The 18,240-nt window shown below is 40.7% G+C and overlaps 3 protein-coding genes across 7 annotated transcripts in view; 1 reads left to right on the plus strand and 2 right to left on the minus strand.

Annotated features, from left to right (window-relative positions):
• The window catches only part of nsmce4a (NSE4 homolog A, SMC5-SMC6 complex component), a 9,363-nt gene extending 1,745 nt beyond the window's left edge, over nucleotides 1-7,618 (minus strand). Inside the window, exons 1-11 of one of the 5 annotated variants that reach the window (XM_042501840.1) lie at nucleotides 6,833-7,280; nucleotides 6,521-6,738; nucleotides 5,708-5,788; nucleotides 4,215-4,345; nucleotides 3,660-3,802; nucleotides 3,273-3,372; nucleotides 1,673-1,763; nucleotides 1,492-1,586; nucleotides 1,362-1,410; nucleotides 1,184-1,269; nucleotides 951-1,060 (exon numbers count right to left, since the gene is read on the minus strand). In XM_042501840.1, coding sequence (XP_042357774.1) covers nucleotides 995-1,060; nucleotides 1,184-1,269; nucleotides 1,362-1,410; nucleotides 1,492-1,586; nucleotides 1,673-1,763; nucleotides 3,273-3,372; nucleotides 3,660-3,802; nucleotides 4,215-4,345; nucleotides 5,708-5,788; nucleotides 6,521-6,716 — 1,038 coding nt within the window. In that variant the 5' untranslated portion in view covers nucleotides 6,717-6,738; nucleotides 6,833-7,280 and the 3' untranslated portion in view covers nucleotides 951-994. The other 4 variants (XM_042501841.1, XM_042501842.1, XM_042501843.1 and 1 more) reach the window with 4 other exon arrangements.
• Nucleotides 7,619-9,380: 1,762 nt separating this feature from the next.
• Nucleotides 9,381-11,323, plus strand: LOC121955032 (coiled-coil domain-containing protein 177). The gene has a single exon (XM_042502817.1). It carries the CDS (start codon nucleotides 9,530-9,532, stop codon nucleotides 11,228-11,230), a length of 1,701 nt encoding a protein of 566 aa, XP_042358751.1. The 5' UTR covers nucleotides 9,381-9,529; the 3' UTR covers nucleotides 11,231-11,323.
• Nucleotides 11,324-14,179: 2,856 nt separating this feature from the next.
• LOC121955006 (zinc transporter ZIP9) lies at nucleotides 14,180-17,638 on the minus strand. Its single transcript, XM_042502781.1, is given in 9 exon segments — nucleotides 14,180-14,578; nucleotides 14,663-14,797; nucleotides 15,561-15,631; nucleotides 15,634-15,645; nucleotides 15,965-16,033; nucleotides 16,128-16,200; nucleotides 16,202-16,299; nucleotides 16,536-16,641; nucleotides 17,372-17,638. Coding segments are annotated over 9 exon segments (921 nt in total). The 5' UTR covers nucleotides 17,468-17,638; the 3' UTR covers nucleotides 14,180-14,317.
• Nucleotides 17,639-18,240: the final 602 nt, after the last annotated feature.

Genomic DNA, 18,240 nt, shown 5'->3' on the forward strand with positions numbered 1-18,240 from the left:
ACTATTATATTATATTATTTTTCCCCTAGCTTTTTTCCAGACATTTTCCCTAGTTTTAAAAAATATTTAAATCTACCAATTTTTTTGCAATTCGTGGAATTTTTTTTTTTTTTTTTGCAAGTGGAACGATGAACACAAGGATAACCTTTCTGTGCTGTACATTTTGTATGTACTCTAGTACCTTTTGTTGGTACTTTTGTCTCATTTTGTTTTTCTCTTTAATTCTTCTTTGTTTTTCCTGTTTGTCTATGAATTGATGCTGTTGGACTTCCATGTCAAAGCCCAGCGCAGGGACTACAGCATGCAGTAGTTCAGGTCTGGTTGAGGCGTGTACACTAAAGAATAAATCAACCCCCAACCGCATTATCTTTGTGTGATAGTCTGACTTCAAGAAATTCGACTTAGTATGATTTCAGTCTAACACGTTAACATGTATTTTGAAAGTCTAGTTTTAACTGGATGAACACAATAATTCAACTTTTGCTACCATCAGGTAAATTTACTGTGTTAGCTCAATCTGCACTGTTGCCATTTTTGCAATGTTCATGCTGTTAGCACCGTTAGCTGCTAGCCCCCAGCTCGGCCTCCTCCATGTTGAGAGCCGTGTGCAGACAATCACAGCTCAGACTCTAACTCATAGATGAGCTCTGAATGATGCATACAGTTCCTTTAACTCATGACATTCACAACCAGGATGTAACAACCTACATTATGCAACCAATAATATGACAGCTCCCACTCATATTTCTTAAAAGTTAACAGTACTAGCCTTCTCCTCTTTCACTTTTATTATTCAAACTTCTAAAACCAGTAAAAAGTAAAAAAATTACAGCAAAATGTACAGTTGAGTAAATAGGACCTTAAGTCAGTGACCACTGGAATTTGGCCTTTTGACAGTTTGTTTTTGTTATTTAGAAATTAATTTTTTTAAAATGAAAATAGTAACACACCTAAAAACATTGTTTGGTTTCAGCTAACACAGTGGCGGGGTTCGTCACTCATTCTGCGTGTTTGGAGGCTGAATCAACGTGTCTCTGATGTCGAAGGCTTCTATGAGCTCCTAGGAAAGAACAGTTGTGACAATAACATCATGATCAAAGACACAAATAAAGATATTTTTTTAATGTACATCTTGTATTGTTGCTACATTAAGTAAAATGTTTTCAGGCCAAGACTTGCTAACCTTCCACGTCTTTGGGCTGATGGAGACGATGCACTGTTTACGGCTGTATGATCCTCCAGCCTCCACCTCTCCCTCCTCTACAGGTGCTGAGACACAAAAACATACAACGCTGGTAAAACAGACATTTTTATGTCAGTCCCCAGTCAGAATAATACAACTAAATATTGCAACTCCTTACCTATGCAAGGCAGTTTGTCACTATCAAAATACATCCGTGCTAACCCATCCTGAAACACAAACAACACGGTCACACCTGAAAACGGTCACTAGAGGGCAGAAAAGCTCAGTATAAACACACTTGAGCTCACCCTGATTAGAAAAGACGTGTGGAAAATGTTTTCTACCGTCCGAGAAAACGAGTTGGGGTCAATGACAAACTCGTAATAGGATATCGGCGATGTTGCTGCGATAGAAGCAGAGACATGTGAGGAAATAATAGTGAAAAAGATAATGAGATGTTTGTGTCTGTGAAGTCGACGTTACACTCACGATCATCTTGGTAATAACTCTTCAGGTATCCCAGGATCCTCTCCACCTCTTTCTCTGTCGCTTCTTGATGGGAGTCTTCCATTTTCTTCAGCTGAGAGACATCAGGGACATAATGAAGTAAGTATGTGAGACATCAAAATCCTCTCAGACAGGACACGTTCTGAAAGACAACTGACTCAGTTTGTCAATTTTGAAACATTACACACTCACTCCGATGCATTTTATTGTTCTACTTGTTTTGAAAAAATTGCAAAATGGAGAGAAACACCACACAACTCTCCAATGGCTTTTTGTCAAAAAAAAAAAAATGCAGGAACCCCAAGTCAGTGTGCGAACAATGACAAAACTCTTTCTGACAAAACAAAATTGACTCGCTGTGCAAAGGCCCCGAGGCTGCACCAAACAGTGCAAAGCTTTATTTTTAACACTGAGATCAGAATTCATAAATCAGCTTTCAAATGCTGTGCAGATGGTTTTTTTTCTTCTTTTTCGCGTCTATTCATTTTGTTTAAAACCAATATTTCTGCACAGTTGCAAATAAAGATGAAGCGACAATAACATTAGGAATATTACACTATTTGTAGAATTAGATTACAGTGGTGGCTGCATAGGATTATCTCAAACTTGTATGAGCCAAACATTTTCAATAACTTCAGAAGGTTAAGTGCAAAAGTCACATAAAAAAAAAGAAAAAGAAAAAAGAAGATCGAGATCGATTCAGTAATTTCCAAAATTCACTTTGTTTTTCTCTGATTACATATCCTGCTTTGGTCCTTATTTGTTGGTGTTTACCTGAGTAAACAGGGCAGTCTCGCAGCAATCTAACAGCAACATAAATTACATTTACTCACTAAACTCAATTGTTCAATTTAAAAAAGTCATTTAATCCGATGAATTATTCAAATTGAGGATTTACTGAGGGGGAGATGTTATTAAATATGACGACAGACATCTGAAGCCTAATTTGAAAACCTTCTTTGCAGACAGTCACTCATAACTGTCTGCAAAGTCACATGCATGTAGAGAAGTGGAGTTTTCTCTGTGGGAACACATCAGTCGACTCTGCATCGTCTGAAGTTAGTTCAAAATGCAGCCACTCTTCTGCTAACTGAAAAAGGAGAATGGATCACATGACACCAGTATTGGCCTCCATCCACTGATTACTGTATCGGCATACTCCAGTTAGAGCACCGATGTCGACTCATCAGATGCTCCTGGACGTTCTCAGAAATAGGCACAAAACCAGCAACGACCGAGCCTTTGCATGGCTGCCCCTAAACTCCGAAAAAGCTAACCAATGCAAATATAAACTGCTCAAACAATAGAAACTTTTGAGTTGCAACTGAACACCCATCTTTTTTCATTTGCAACTTAAAATGATTGGATCTTTTGTTGTGCCTCGTCCTTTGTTGTGCAGTAATTTGCTTTATTATGTTTATTCTCTCTTATGTCCTATTGCCGTTTGCTTCTGTATTTATCTGTTTTGTATTTTATGACTGTCAAGCGCTTTGGTTCAACTGCGGTTGTTTTTCATTGTGCTCTATAAATAAAGTTTGACTTGACCCTCTTTAATATGGAAATATGGGTTAAGTTTAGGTACCTGAGTAGGCATTATCCTTTTGGCTTCTTTGCTCGGTGCCTTCCTTTGCCGTTCTATCCTTTGCTTTGGAGGTGGCGGCTCTGCATGGAAGGATCCCATCCTAATGCAGAACGACGGGAATGAAAAGGTCAAAGAGAGAAAATAGTGCTGAGGACAGAAACAAACCAAGCAAAATGCAAAAATGAACCTAAAAATAAGAATATGAATAATAAACCCGTTTAAACTCTGTGTAAATTTCCAATCTGCATTATTTACTTGTAGGTGCACTGTACATTTGTTTGATTACAATATGCTGTTTTGTCATCATAAGTGGTTGTTTGAATAAGCGGGTAAGTGTCCCGGCACTGAAGTCACCCCAGCTGACACATAACATCCTGATGCACTCACATGTAGTGGAAGGAGGGCGCCGTCCTGAAACAGCACTCTGCTCTCCTGGCCAATCTCTGCCAAGCGTCCTCGGGCAGGTAGCCATCTCCGTTCTGCTGCTCCTCCTCGCCGTCTTCTAGTCGGTTGAGTCCCATGAAAGTCAGCTGGCAGGAGAGAAGAGACATCTCCACATGAGCGTATTCCCATTACAAACATACTCAGATTTTCTACATCGTATATTGTTATAAGATTATCATGTTGCTTTCTATGTCCTATTTTCTTAATGTTTTTTCCCTCCTCTATCACATTTCTCTCCGTGTTTGACAGTAAAGCACTTTGTATTAATTGTGTTAAAGCTGTGACACTTCTCTGTAAATAAATGTGGCCACTTCAGGGTTTCAACAGCTTAGGGGAAGTTAAATTTAATACTTTAAGACTTTTTTAATGCCACCCGGAATTAAGTTTAAGGACAATTAATGAGTATACCGGCTGAAGACCATCTGTAAATGTTGTTAAAACAATGCAGCGATTATGTTATCTTTTTGATGATAGTGTGTACACAATAAACTCACTCACAAGATGCTCAGCAAAAGCAGTGGGATCAAAAGTTGTGCCCTCGGAGAACAGTTGGCTGGCTTTCTCCTTTCCGAGGTCCGTGGCCACAACGAGGAGCTGAGCATCCAGAGCTGCTTCTCTCGCCTGCCGGACTGCCGGGGAACACAGTGAAAGTGAAGTGGCCAAAATATAGGACTGAGTGATGACGATGAGCCGTGATTCAGGTAATGTTGTCAAGATACTGGAATTTCTAACTTGGACACCATACCTTCAAAAAATATTGATAGTCAATTCTGTTTTCAATACTGCGGGGAAAAGTTAACATTGACATCATAAATGATATAGTGGCAACAATGACTTTTCTGTTCTTAATTAGCAGCAGAGAACAGCTGAATTACAGTGGTAAACATTAACACTTGAGCAGCCGGTACTGGCGTATCTATACTGCAGAAAATGAGTACTGACACTGTTTCAAATCAATATGTATTGGTGACGCAAGATTTAGGTATGACTCTGGATACTACAATGTACCATTGCACTAAATTTAATTGAGCAATTTAAAAAAGGCAATTTTGAGTCACCAGTCAACGTGACCTGCATGTCTCTGGACTGTGGGATGAAACAGGAACACCGGGGGAAACACGGGGAGAACATGCAACCTCTTGTACAGCAATGTACACAAGTCTGAGGCCACCTTGAAATTTTGTTATTCTAACAAGGTTATAATGATCATACATATTTATTTCTCAGTAGTGTCTTTACTAAAATACAACCAGCACATACAGGAAATATGCATACAGTATTACAAACGCAAATATTTCAAAATAAAACTACTTCAAAAGGCTAAATTTGAAAGTGATCTTCCTTTCCACTCAGCATGTACTGATCTCTCTTGGCCAGACAATGTGAGATTTACAATACTAATCATCTGGTGTATTGTGACACGTCCAAAGCTCAATATTCATTGTTTGAGCTACTTTTTTGTTATGGTTGTACAGTTCCATGTTTCACACTAAATACTGACTTCATTTTTTGTTCTGACTTTTTGGGTGTTTTAAATCACTGTACATGTTATCTGTATTCTTTGATTGTATCTTAATAAAGAGACTGAGGGATTTTTAAAAATATTTCCTCACTAAACACTTAAATGCAGCTTTATTGATAAGAATATGAGATATTACATAAGTAAATAAATAAATGAATTAATTAACAGCCTTTTAGAATCCCCTTTGAAAAAATGGTTGCCATTAATTTAGCTCGAAGCCAAATATAACTTATAATTTTACATTTTAAGTAAAACCCTTTCCTACAAGCAAAACACACACACACATAACAAAATCAACACATCTATGGTAGCCTATGACTTTTGCACAGTACTGTAATATTTATGTCAGTGCAGGTGCTGACATAAAGAAATCTCTCTTAATAAAGAAAATATGTATTGTGTTATGTAGTGCAGCACTGTAGCTGGCCTCCATGCTGTTAATGTAAATGAGTGCAAACATCACACCTACCATCTTTAAAAAGTTTGTTTGCCTCTTCCAAAACTTCTGTGAGCTTGTTGTTGGAGGGACTCAGCATATCTTCCCTATTCTCTGGAGGAAAAAGACAAATGGATGACATACAATGACATACATTATACATTTACAGGCAATGCCGTTCTCTATATGCTCAAGCAAACAGTTTGCTTCGCAAGTTTGGTGCATGTACAGATGGAGTGAAGGTGGCTTTGTTCAGAGCACACCGCACTCCTCTCTATACTTCCCACTTGTGGTCTAATTACAGCAAAGCAAGCCTGCGTAAAATTCAGGTAGCTTACAATGATGCTTTGAGACTTCTGCTGAGGAGACCACGTTGGTGTAGCGCCAGCGAGATGTTCGTGTCTGCAGGTCTTAAGACACTGCAAGCCTCGTTGAGAAATTTGATGTATAAATTTATAGGTCGGCTGAACAACTCAGAGAACTGTATAATCATGGCTTTGACAAGCATCAAATTGAGCACTACACGCTATATGTCCAGGATATGGAAGCATTGGTATAGTAGTCTCCTCTGTGGTCATTGACTTTTTTAATTGTTTTTTAAGTGATCTGTACATATTGTATTGGGGATTTTTTTTTTTTAATTTTTTATTAAGTGATCTTATTGCATTGTGAATATGATGTGTATGGTACTTCTATGTGTCTTTTATATCTTTTGTATGTGTTGTCTTGCTCTTATCTGGACCATTGAGTCTGTAATAAAGTTTATTATTATTATTATTATACATCAAACAGGTACAATAAACAATAAACAACAACAACTAAAGCCGTCACCATGCTGTCACTTACGCTGCACTGAGTTGATGAGGTCTCTGTACTTGCTCCGTATCTCTCTCCGGAGTCCCGGGTCATTGTCGTCGTCCTGCAGGTCTGCTGCGCCGAAGCCACCGTCGTCCCCGTCTCCCTGGTGCTGGTCTCCTCTCCGGCGGCCGGCGGTGCCGTTGTGCCGGGGAGCCTCCTCCTCGCCGCCTGCGGCTCTCCTCATATTCACTCAGTTAGTGCACGAGCTGCATGTTGCGAGAGGGAACCACGTTGATGCAAAACAACAGCAATATAAACAAATCGTGTTTCTGTTTGAGAGTGTTATAGCTAATCCATTACCTTATCATCAATTCTTGATATTAGATAATAAAAACAACCCGAGGCTGGATGCAGCTGTTGAGTTCTTTAACGTTATTTCGCGACGTTAAAAAATTAGCCAAAGACGTTATGAAAGTCAAGATAAAAATCCCTCACTGAAGCTAATGTACAAGGTAGTCCTAATGCAAAACGCTGCTAGCATCAGATTAAATACAATCAACACAAAGCGGTGAATTCAATGTGTTGGATAACCGGTGTCGTGTTGCAGGCGTGCTAAATGACAACTACACATTACCGACGTTAGCTACAGCACAGCGACATAAGTACTTTATGCTAGCATTACATTATTACATTATATCTCAACGAACCACAGCCGTGGCGTTAGTGCAAATATGCTTATACAAAGTTTAAAAACACACTAAAGCAGCTAAAATACACGTAAATATCCCAAACTCTGATCAGCTATCAGACAAACCAGAAGCAGGCTGCTGCCGGGCGGATCAGTGTCTGGCGGTTCACTCAAACACGGAAGTGCTGAACAATTAACCATCTCGTTTCCGTTCGTTTCAGGCAAACCTTAGCTGATGCTAACTAGCTAAATCAGCTGGGTTAGCAACGGAGCTGAACTTTTATACTGTTTTCTCACTTACCACTGCAATCGTCTTGCTAAAAGTGAAATCATAACTGAAATACGCTAACTGTTGAACTAGATCGATCCATATTGATTTAGATAACTTTAATATCGCTACCTGCGTGCGGCAAACCGCGCCAGGAGCATTCCAGCACTGTTGACGACGGCGAAGTCAGTTTCGTATTGGTACTTTCTTGACTAAGAGAGACGGAAACTCGGAATTAAATCTAGAATATTACTAATGTAATTCAATTTTTAGAAAGTAACTCCTGCCTCACAAAATAAATGAAACAATGAAAATGTACATATAAATCACAATTATTACTTTTTTAAAATCTTAAATTAAACTCTCAAATGCAAAAGCATATTGAAACAACAAATAACACTTGAATGGTAAACGTAATTATGTTGCCAAATTTCAAGACTCAAGACATTTCAGATTAAGAACAACAATGCTAAATCTGAAATGTGTTTGTAAACAGCAATGTCACTGGGGATGTGTGTGTGGAAACATAAATAGGCCTAAGGATTAACATTTATTCTTTACTTTCAAGATTAAAAAAAAATTTGATGTTATCAGATTCCTAACCTCTAAACATATTCTACAAATGCATGTAAAAAGTCATTGCTTAAAAAGGCTTAAAACATTGACATTTTTCCTTTTTTATTAGGTGGTGGAGGCTTCAAATAAGCCTACTCCGTTTTCTGCCTCTCCCTGCACTGTACATTGTTTATTATGTTTGTCATGTCGTGTATTTTAAATTGTTCAAAAATGAAAACATCAATTACAGCCTAACTGATCTTGACGAGTAGTCTGCCATACAAAACTGACACATTAATAACATCAATGAGTAGAGATGACACTGTTTTGACTTACAAATACATTAAATTACATTTACACAAGATCCAAAATCAACACATGCAACATATTTTAATTTGATTTGATTTTTTGAAGCAAGCTTGCCGAGGTTTCCAATCAAATTTTTCGTCAAAATTCCCTATTTAAAATCGTCTGACGGATATGAAACTGACTTCGTCAGTGAAGAGCTCCAGCAGTGAACAAACGTCAGCAGTGAGATGGTCATCCCGCGATAACTCACCGGCAGATGGCGCGCTAATATTGTACGTAGCTATTTAACGCGAGAGTCGCTCTTCTATAAACTTATTGTCCCTGTTGTCAAAGTAACCAGAAGAGTCATCAGCTGACTGACACAACCAGCTGACTGCTGTTTATGGTTTCTTTACAAAGGGACAAGTGGTTAGTGTTGTTCTTTTTTTGATATTATTACTGTGTTATTTTTACTAAAATCATTTACGTCATAACGTTTGGTATATATAGTTTTGAGAGTATTTTATCTTAAAATCATTGTATAAAAACTGTTGTTTCCTTTTTAAGGGACTGTTCGTTACTTATAAAAAGAAGAGGGTGTGGTGCAAAACGGCGAAGGTAGTTCATTTTTTTTTTTTTTTTTTTTTTAAGCACTGGAAAGGGAATTATGTTTTTTTTTATTTGGTAGGGACATTCAGGGGAGGGACATTCAACTTTAAATTATTGTGTTTTGTATTTATTTAAAACATCCTCAGATCCCAAAAATGTGTTTTACCTGTTACACCTGTTAAAATGTTAAATTATAAGTTATATTTGGCTTCAAACAAAAACAAGGGATAACCATTTTCCGGATTCTAAAAGGCTTTCATTTATTTATTTATTTGTTTGTTTATGTATTTATCATTTATCATTTGAGGCACTGCTGGTTATTTACAAGATTTGGCTTCAAGCAAAACATGTTTTCTAAAAGGCTGTTATTTATTTATTATTTTTATTGTACTTTATTTATCATTTAATATCTCATATTTGTATAAATAAAGCTATATTTAATTATTGAGAGGCAACGTTTAAAGCCTGTATCTCTCTGCCTGTTATTTATCACAGCTGAGACGCAGTGAGCGCCGCTTGTGTGGAAGGACGCAGCTAATCCCTCCGTGACCTCTCCGCGCTGCAGAGTCCCGTCTGCACCGGATGAGCCCGCAGGCACATTTTAAACACCGGACATTAGCATCCAGGTACTTTAACGTTTGTGTGAATCATGGGGGAGCTGAGGTCCGCCGCTCCGGGGCCTCGTCTGGACCTGAACAACTTCGACTCGGCGGACGCGGAGAGGAGTCGGTACGTGCTTACGAGCCCGCGCTCTCTGGAGTCGTGCGCGCGTCTCGGCATCAAACCTGTTGAACTTCTGATCAAATCGCTAAACGACTTGATTGCTGAGCGGCGTGATTTGCCCTTTGATTCGATGAGAGTCGTGCATGAATCCTACGAGAAAGAGAGACTGAAGCTTTTACAAATGTGCCGAGAGGAGAGGGAGAGGATTATCCAGGCGGCCGGGGACAGGTGGCCGGCCGGTGATAAGGTGTCAGGCCTGGAAGCGGTGCCTGAAACTAAACTCAAGGATCACTCAAGGGACAGGAGACTGAAAACAAGGACCATCTCCTATGCAGATCTGTGCTCTAAGGGGAAATCAGTAAGCACGTGCTCTAACAGAGAGCCGGACAGCAGCACAGTGTGCAGCTTCAGCCTGGGAGACCTCAGACACACCCCGGCTACTGAGCTGCTGCTGGACAGGCTCACCAATGACATCAACAAGGAGATGTGTGTCACGGTGTCAGAGAGAGACCGCAAGATAGCAGCACTCATGCTAGTGAAGCACCAGGAGGAGCAGGCTCTCCTCAAGCTTAGTTACCAGGAGGAACAGCAGCGTAAGGAGGCCCGCAGACTGGAGGAGGCCCAGCGAGCTCAGGATGAGAAAAACAGGAGGAAGAAACTGAAGCAGAGCATGCAACGCTGGCATGAGGAGCTGGAGGCCCGCAAAAGGCTGAGGGAGCAACGGGCCAAAGAGAAAGCGGTCCAACTTGAGATGGAGGTGCTGCTGCAGGAGGACCGCAGGAAGAGGCTGATTGAGGAGGTGGATGGACAACGCAGAGAGAAGATAAAGGCTGCACAGAAGGAGGCAGGGGGGCGCAAACGCTACCAGGAGAAGCTGCTGAGAGAGAAGGAGGAGGTGGAGGAAAGGGAGCGAGAGAAGGAGAGGCAGGTGGCAGAGGAGAAGGAGCAGAGGGCCAAGAGGAGCAGAGTGTTGCAGGAGAAGAAAGAGAGGCAGAGGCTGCAGGAGGAGAACCGCAGGGAGCTGCTAAGACACATCCTGCTGAAACAGCAGGTAGAGCAGCGGGCGGAGGAGGTCGAAGCACAGATGAGGAGCACACTTGAGAAGAAGCTGCTGCACTCCTGTAAGAAACGGGTCCAGGTTGTGGAGGCGAGGCTGATGGAGATGCAGGAGCGGGCGGCCCGGGAGGAGGCTCAGATGAGGAGAGCGCGGCAGAGGGCCGAGCTGCAGAGCAACCAGCAGCTGACACAAAAACAGATCCTGGTGGAGCTGAGCAGGAGGCGCACGGAGAGAGCCACTGAGCACGCCTCCGCCCAGCAGAGGAGCAGAGCTCTGCAGACACAGCAGCACAACAAACACAGGCAGCTCTGCCACCAGAGGCTGAGGGAGAGGATACAGAGAGAGGAGGAGGCCGCGAGGAGGGTCAGAGAGAGCCGCATCTTCATGAAGGAGTGGAGGAGGGAGAGGCTGCGGAGACAGAGGGAGCAGATGCAGGAGGAGGCGCACAGGCTGGCTCGGGCCTCCTTTCACATGAGGGAGAGAGTGAGACAGCAGACACACAGACGAACTTTTGATCAGATGGCTCTGGAGGCTCAGCTGAATGCCCCCATGAGCCGCCTCAAACTGTGAAAGAAACCAAAAACTCCCATCCTGACTCCAGAAACACATCAGCACCTCCTCTCATAAGAACAGAGGCAGAATGCTGCCATGCCAGAAAAAAGAAACCAGCATGTAGTCCTAACAAGAAAAGTTCATTGTTAAAATAAAAACATTTTCATTTTCAAGCAGGATATTTTCTTGTTTTAACAAGAACATTTTCATTTTCAAACAAGAAAATCTGCTTCTTGTAACAGGATATTTTCATTTTCTACCAAGAAACTTTTCTTGATTTAACAAGATATTTTCATGTTAGCTTTAACAAAAATGCATGACATGATAATCACTTATCACGTCATGTCGTGATAACACATTGTTATAACGTAAAAACTCATGTTTAAATGAGGAAACAGTGTTGGAGATCGGCTAAAATGGGGAGTATGACTCATCTACAGGACTTGATTAAGTTCTGCTTCATTTTTGCTGTTATATAGCACAGTGGATGATATACGCAGACATATCACAATTTCATCCACCGAGCTCAATTACAGCGAAAATATTGACATGTTTCAGCCAAAGAATAAAGCACAACTTAATCAAGTCCTGTAGATGAGCTATATTCCTCATTTTAGCTGATCTCCAACACTGCAACAGTGTTATCATGTTATACGTGTTAAGTTTCTTGTTAAAACAAGAAAATATCTTGTTAGAGTTAAAAAAAAAACCATCTTTTAATAATGTGATAAGTTTCTTGTTAGAACCAGAGCCATTACTTGTTACAACAAAAGTCAATTTTTCAGGCATGGCAGCAATACGCTGGCATACATGGGCTTAAGCATTAAAGGACACACTCATCCAGAGCTGCTTACATTAGAATCAGTATTAAAATAAATGAATTCAGAGAAAACTCTGCAATCTAGAAATGTAATGAGGACATGCCATACGTGTGTGTGTGAGTGTGTTATAACCGCGGTGCCACTGCGGGATCCCTGGATCACCCCACGGATCATCATCGTGTTAGAGCTTTGCTTTTAGTGATGTCATGTCTCCTAAGTCACAGTTTCTTTTTGATATGATGCCAAAGTGCCAGCGTCCCTGAGATTGTGCCATATGTTTTCAATATTATACGTTTATAATGACAACTGAAGGAACAGTGTGATTGGATATGGGGGGTATTTAGTGGCAGTGAGGATTGCAGATTGCAACATGTTGAAACTGTTCCCATTTAGGATTCATTTAATGCTGGTTGTTTAGGGGGTTTTTATTGGGAGCTGTATTAATGGCAGAGGTCTCTTCTTCTCCAAAACAAATGCGCCAGGTGATTAAAATCAGTAAAAAACACTTTAAAAAAAAAGCAGTTTCATGTTGTTTTTTAAAAAAGCATTTTTCCAGTGCTCTTTGTTAGACCCCTTGAGGGCTACTGACCCCGATGTTTGGCCCCAAATGCTTTATTTGATAACCAGCTTCCATATTTAGTAACGAAAAACATCTCTGCTATTTGAGCCAAAGCACAGAATTGTTTAGCTTAACTTATAAACCAGTGAAGGCCGCAGACCTGAGAGTAGAGGGTTAAAGCGTGGCTCGTAGCCACTGGGGTTTTTGGAGGTTGACATCAGTGTTTTGTATTTGATATGAGCAGCTATTAGCAGCCTGTGGAGTGCAGATAAGAGAGGAGTTATGGGGGAATTTGGGGAGGTTGAAGATGAGACAGGCTGCAGCGCTGCGGGTGAGCTGAGGACGTAACACTGTTTAATGCTTACCAGCATTGTGTTTGTTTTTTTCCTCTTTTCTCATCCTCTTATGGCCATCAGTGTCTTACCATATCACCATGTCTTATTATATGGATTTTCTTTACATTTTCTTTGTAAAAGTTAGGGTAGATTGAGAAAATTAGATTACAATATTGAGGCAAAACTGGAATCCATGGACTCAAGTAGTGCGACACTGTAAATGTATAATATGAACACAAATGCTCTGACTGCTCTGGTATCTGATTTTAAAATGTCATTTCACTTCCGGACCATAAGAAATGTGTGCGCATTTATCACTTTGTAGTGTTCAAATGTTTTATTAAACCATATCAAATACATCACAATTCAAAGTGTATAATGCCTTGATATTTAAAGCTTGTTTCCTTATGTATATTTAAGAGACTGGTGTGGTTCTCTAGTTCACCTCTGCAATGAAAAAAAATGTTTTGTGAGGAAGCTAAAATGTGCAAGTCATGAAGCAGTCCATAAAACATGAGCTGACATGTTTTTATCCCATGCTGATTTCTGCATATCGGTGTGATAAAGAAGGAACCGAAAGAGAGATAGCCTTGACCCTTAAAGTGACAGACACACAGTAAATTCAGCAAATTATTTGTAGTTGGAAATAAACCTCTTAATAACCTCAGTTGTACAAAGCCTACTGTCAGCCACTTGTTTCTGTGACTCTTTTATTATTAAGAGCTTATTATTATTAAGGGTTTACTTCTACAAATTGCTGCTGGTGTTCGACCTCATATAGAAGAGGCTTTGGCAGTCGTGCTGATAAAAACTCAGCTTAAAAACTTCCATATGAAACTAATTCACATCCTAAGACTTGGTCATTTGTACCATTGCACACTGATAGACTGAAAGTCTGGTTCTATTTTCAAAATCTGGACTATACAACAAAAAATAGGACATTATTTTAAAAAGTGCATCCTAGATCTCTTACAGTATCAGATTATTTGGTTGTTCCTGTAAATCTATCCAGTTACTAGGATTTCACCACTGAACTTGCCATTTCCTTAACCTGACATGATGAAAGCGCCTCGAGAAGGCTTATTGAATTCAGACTTGGCAACTTATAGCTCTTTTTGTCAGTCTTGGAATAGAAACTCAGTCCACTGAGGACAATATGTTACCTATCTGATTCTTCACACCCACTGGAGAGCTCTTTTGAAACGCAAACAATAGCTGGACCCAAAAACCAGTTTCACAGACTAAAAGGTAAACTCTAATCCACAGCACATTTTGTTTACTCCATCAGACGCCATACAGGAAGTCAACGCAGCACAGTATCTTTGGGAGGTGTTTTCCTTTCAGGCGTGGTGATCTTTGCACTACACTTATCTGGCCGGATGTCTCTCTCTCAGTCGTCCCTCAGCCCCAGAGCCAGCACCATCGGGAGCCCGACCCCGAGGATCAGAGTGAGGCTCTCCAGGAGCCCCAGATGTCGCTGATGGTGGGCCTCGGCTCCGGTGTGCTGCTGGGGGTCAGAGGGGGGCTGGCTCGACCTGCTGCTGCTGATCTCGGGGAGAACGTGCACCGTGGCCACATAGAGGAAAGTCCCGGCTGAGAAGAGCATCCCCACACCTGTCGCACTGAGCTGGTTCTGAGATGAGCTGCCAGACTGTGGACACAAACACGCCAAATCAGACAATACCCGACCACTGAAACATAGCACGCACATTATGGCTGATGTGTGCTTTCTTACTGCGTATATTATGAAGTAGGTGGCGATGGCAAGTATCGGCGCTGCAGCTGAAAAGGCCAGTAAGTGTCCCTGAATGTACTTTTTTTCAAGGCCTGCATGCATCAGAAAGGAGACCAAACCAAAAGCTGCAGGTGCCTAGGAGACAAGACAGCTGGTCAGGTCGTTTTATCGTTTCTCTTACAGATTGCATGCAGTTGGTAATACTATATCGACTATGGGAACAGTGTTTAAGATTCAGGCAGATTCAGTGGCATCTAGCATTGAGGATTGCAGATTGCAACCAGCTGAAATTGCTCCTGGTTAAAATTCCTTCAGCATTCATTGTTCAGGAGATTTTCAACCAGAGCCTTCAGAGATCTCCCTCTTTGCAAAACAGACCGTGTGATTACAACTGCTAAAACCACTACATGAAGCATTTTTCTTGCAACAAATCCATGTTTATCCTATGCAGTTTGGTGTACTAGCCTAGCACCTGCTAATGTGTGCTCACCTTATTTTCTTTTTTTCCAGGTGCTGAATTATCCGAAGAGGTCTCTTACTCTTCAAAACAAATAAACCGGATAATTGAAACCCTTAAAATGGAGAATAAATTTGTTCTTTGCTTCAATTCAATGTTTCTCCCATGCTGTATGGCATGTCAGAGAGGGTTAGACTAACACCTGCTAATGTGTGCTCATCTTTTTTTCCTGATAACTTCAGATCTGGATGTTCAGAGAGTTTTTACTGGGACCCGAAATTGTCCCCAGAGGTCTCTTCCTCTCAAAAACAAACTAATTTGATGATTTAAACCACTAAAAAGACTGAATAAAGGAGGTTTCAGGAAAACAAAACAAAATGCCATCCCCCTAAATACTACACACTGGACCTTTAACTGAGATGTTCTCTCAGGGAAACTCACCTTGTGTAGAATCACAGCTAAAAATACTATAACTTGCACTGTCACTTGACCCGTGGCCACAGCTGCACCACAGCGAATCCATCAGCTATATGCAAACAAAAATCTTGTTAACAGTCACAACAATCTACACATCACGTAGATGAGTCTGGTGGTTTTATGTGTCTGTTTTTGTCATGCAAAGTGTCCAACAATAAGGACAATAAAGTTGAAGCTTGAGCCTCCAGGCTGTGCTATAGACACAGAAAAATTAGGTCATTTAACACATAAAAGCTCAAACAGTGAAGCAATCACATGCTGAGTCACATGTGGAAACTCCAGTGCTCTGTGGCCCAGAATTCCTTGAAACATCTTGTGTACCTTAAACAAACACAAGCTAGTAGAAACAGTGTGTGCTGCATACATACCTGCAGCATGAATAACCAGTCCCAGAGTGGCCGTGATGCCGACACTGTTAGGCAAACGAGTGGTCTGGTCTGAAATGAGACATTGAACATGTTGTGGTGATAAGTATGAAGATATGACGACATTCTGAAAAATGAAGCTGGTGCGAGAGTTCTGTTAACTTGCCACGCATGGAGAGGTAACTTCCAATCTGATCCACTACAAACATTAAGGTGAACCCCAAAGTTAAAGCCACACCCAATGATGAACCGAGGCGGAGGGCCTATCTCTGGTGAGGTTGCATTTTCATTTTTTTCACTGGCATTCAGATCGGATGGCACATCTGAGGAGGAGGACGCTGCAGAGGAGAGATGAAGAGCTTTTGATCAAATCCACATCAAAAACAACAAGGCAGAGCAGCACACATTTGCTGCTTTCATCCCCGTGCGCTTCATCAAACAATCAGGCGAACATTCAGCGGGCGAGGATGGCGTGGATTGTGCGTGATGGCAGTTGGCAAGACAAACAAGGACAAAGGGTTGGAAGGAGGTGTCATAATAGACTGTAAGTTTCATGTTTGTCGGCCCTGCTCACCTCTCCATGACTCCTCCAGTAAGCCCACTCCCTCAGGGATGGTGATCGCCAGTGCTGTCCCACACAGGAGTCCCGCTCCCAGGATGGAGACAAACTGGAGGCTTTTCTGGGGATCAGTGCATGATTTCAGCTGATCTCAATGGATTTCTTCCCCAGATCATGTGACAGGCAAAACAGCTGCTGCAAGTTCTCCGATTTTCATGATTATAAGAAATGCTACTCATTATTATATATTATTATTTAATGCTGTGCATATCATTTATTGTATCGTGCCCATTTAACCATAAGTGTCAATAAGTGACAACTTACAATTTTTTTTTTTTTTGATTTATTTAATTTTGTATACTGTGCACCATGGGGAGTTTGCAATATCGTTGTGTGCTTGTTCATATCATGATAAAGGTTCATGAGACATTTGCAAGCTTTTTTAAAAGGGACCACATGTAAAAAAAAACACATACATTTCAATGGTTAAAATTCACAACAGCGTGGGAATGTAGATTGGATTTATATGTGTTCCCCTTTTTCTTTCGTTGTTTTCTTTTTATAAAGTACTTCTATTTTTTTATTTGTGTCATATTTTTACATTATTTCATCTAGTTGTTTTTCATGAGTCATTTGATTTGCTGACCGCAGGTGACAATAAAATATTAGTGAAAAACACTCATCAATCAACATGATATAAAGGCATAAATCCTCATAATGCAGTCACGTGGATGGGTCATATATAGAAACAAACATTACTCTCTTGTGACTAATTTGAGGACTGTTTGGACATTTTTCAGGACTTCACTAGGGAGTTTAAATAGGCTAAACAAAAGCAAACAAACACTTACCTCAGAGAGTCTGAACAACAGTGGGATGAAGCCAAGTAGAAAACAACCTACAAACATCGCAACCGATAAAAAAGTGATAGTCAACCCGCCGTCCATGACGACGACTTCTCCTTTCCACAAGTGCTGACTCAGTTTGCTACATTTTAGATACTTCCGGAAGCTTACACTTTATTCTCACTGTGTCGCCGGACTTCAGTTGTTGCATTATTGAAGACATTAGTGTCATTCTGCTGTTCCACGTCGCACCTCGGTCTCCCCTTTGCACCACTGCAGCGCCTCCCTCTGAGCAGCACCCAGAGGCGGACAGTGAGAACTGCACCTCCCGCCCCCACAGCCTCCGCTCCTCCAATCACCTGCCTCCGCCCCCCCAACTAAATACGGCCCTAACTACGCATATTGTCTTCTCTGATAACATGTTTCACGTTACAACCTACGATTTGAGTTTACGCGAGTGTTTCCCAAAGAAGAGAGGTAGCATGATAAAGATAGTTAACCCTTTAAAACCTGAGAGCAACTTGGCATTATTTCTTCCAAACACATGACTGCCAACCTAAGAAGATATGGAAAAAATAAGTGCAAAAAAAAAAAGTTACAAGAAAATTTCCAGAAAATAAGCAACAACAGAATAAAGAATATGAGAAAATAACTTGAAAAGTGCTGAACGTAATTTGTGTGTACACACACACACACATACACATATATACACACACACATATATATATATATATATATATATATATATATATATTCCTCTGTAAAATAATTTTAAGTAGGGATTTGGAACACAAATATTGCTTGAAGAAGTCACAAGCAAAATTAAGCTCTTTCAGATTGCTTACATTAACCACCATAAACTACTGATTGTACTG

This window comes from Plectropomus leopardus, chromosome 15, assembly GCF_008729295.1.
Source record: "Plectropomus leopardus isolate mb chromosome 15, YSFRI_Pleo_2.0, whole genome shotgun sequence".
NCBI classification, from domain to species: domain Eukaryota; kingdom Metazoa; phylum Chordata; class Actinopteri; order Perciformes; family Serranidae; genus Plectropomus; species Plectropomus leopardus.

Bases quoted from the DNA above. Each gene is read 5' to 3' on its own strand.
- LOC121955032 (XM_042502817.1), top strand. From the start codon at position 9,530: ATGGGGGAGCTGAGGTCCGCCGCTCCGGGGCCTCGTCTGGACCTGAAC.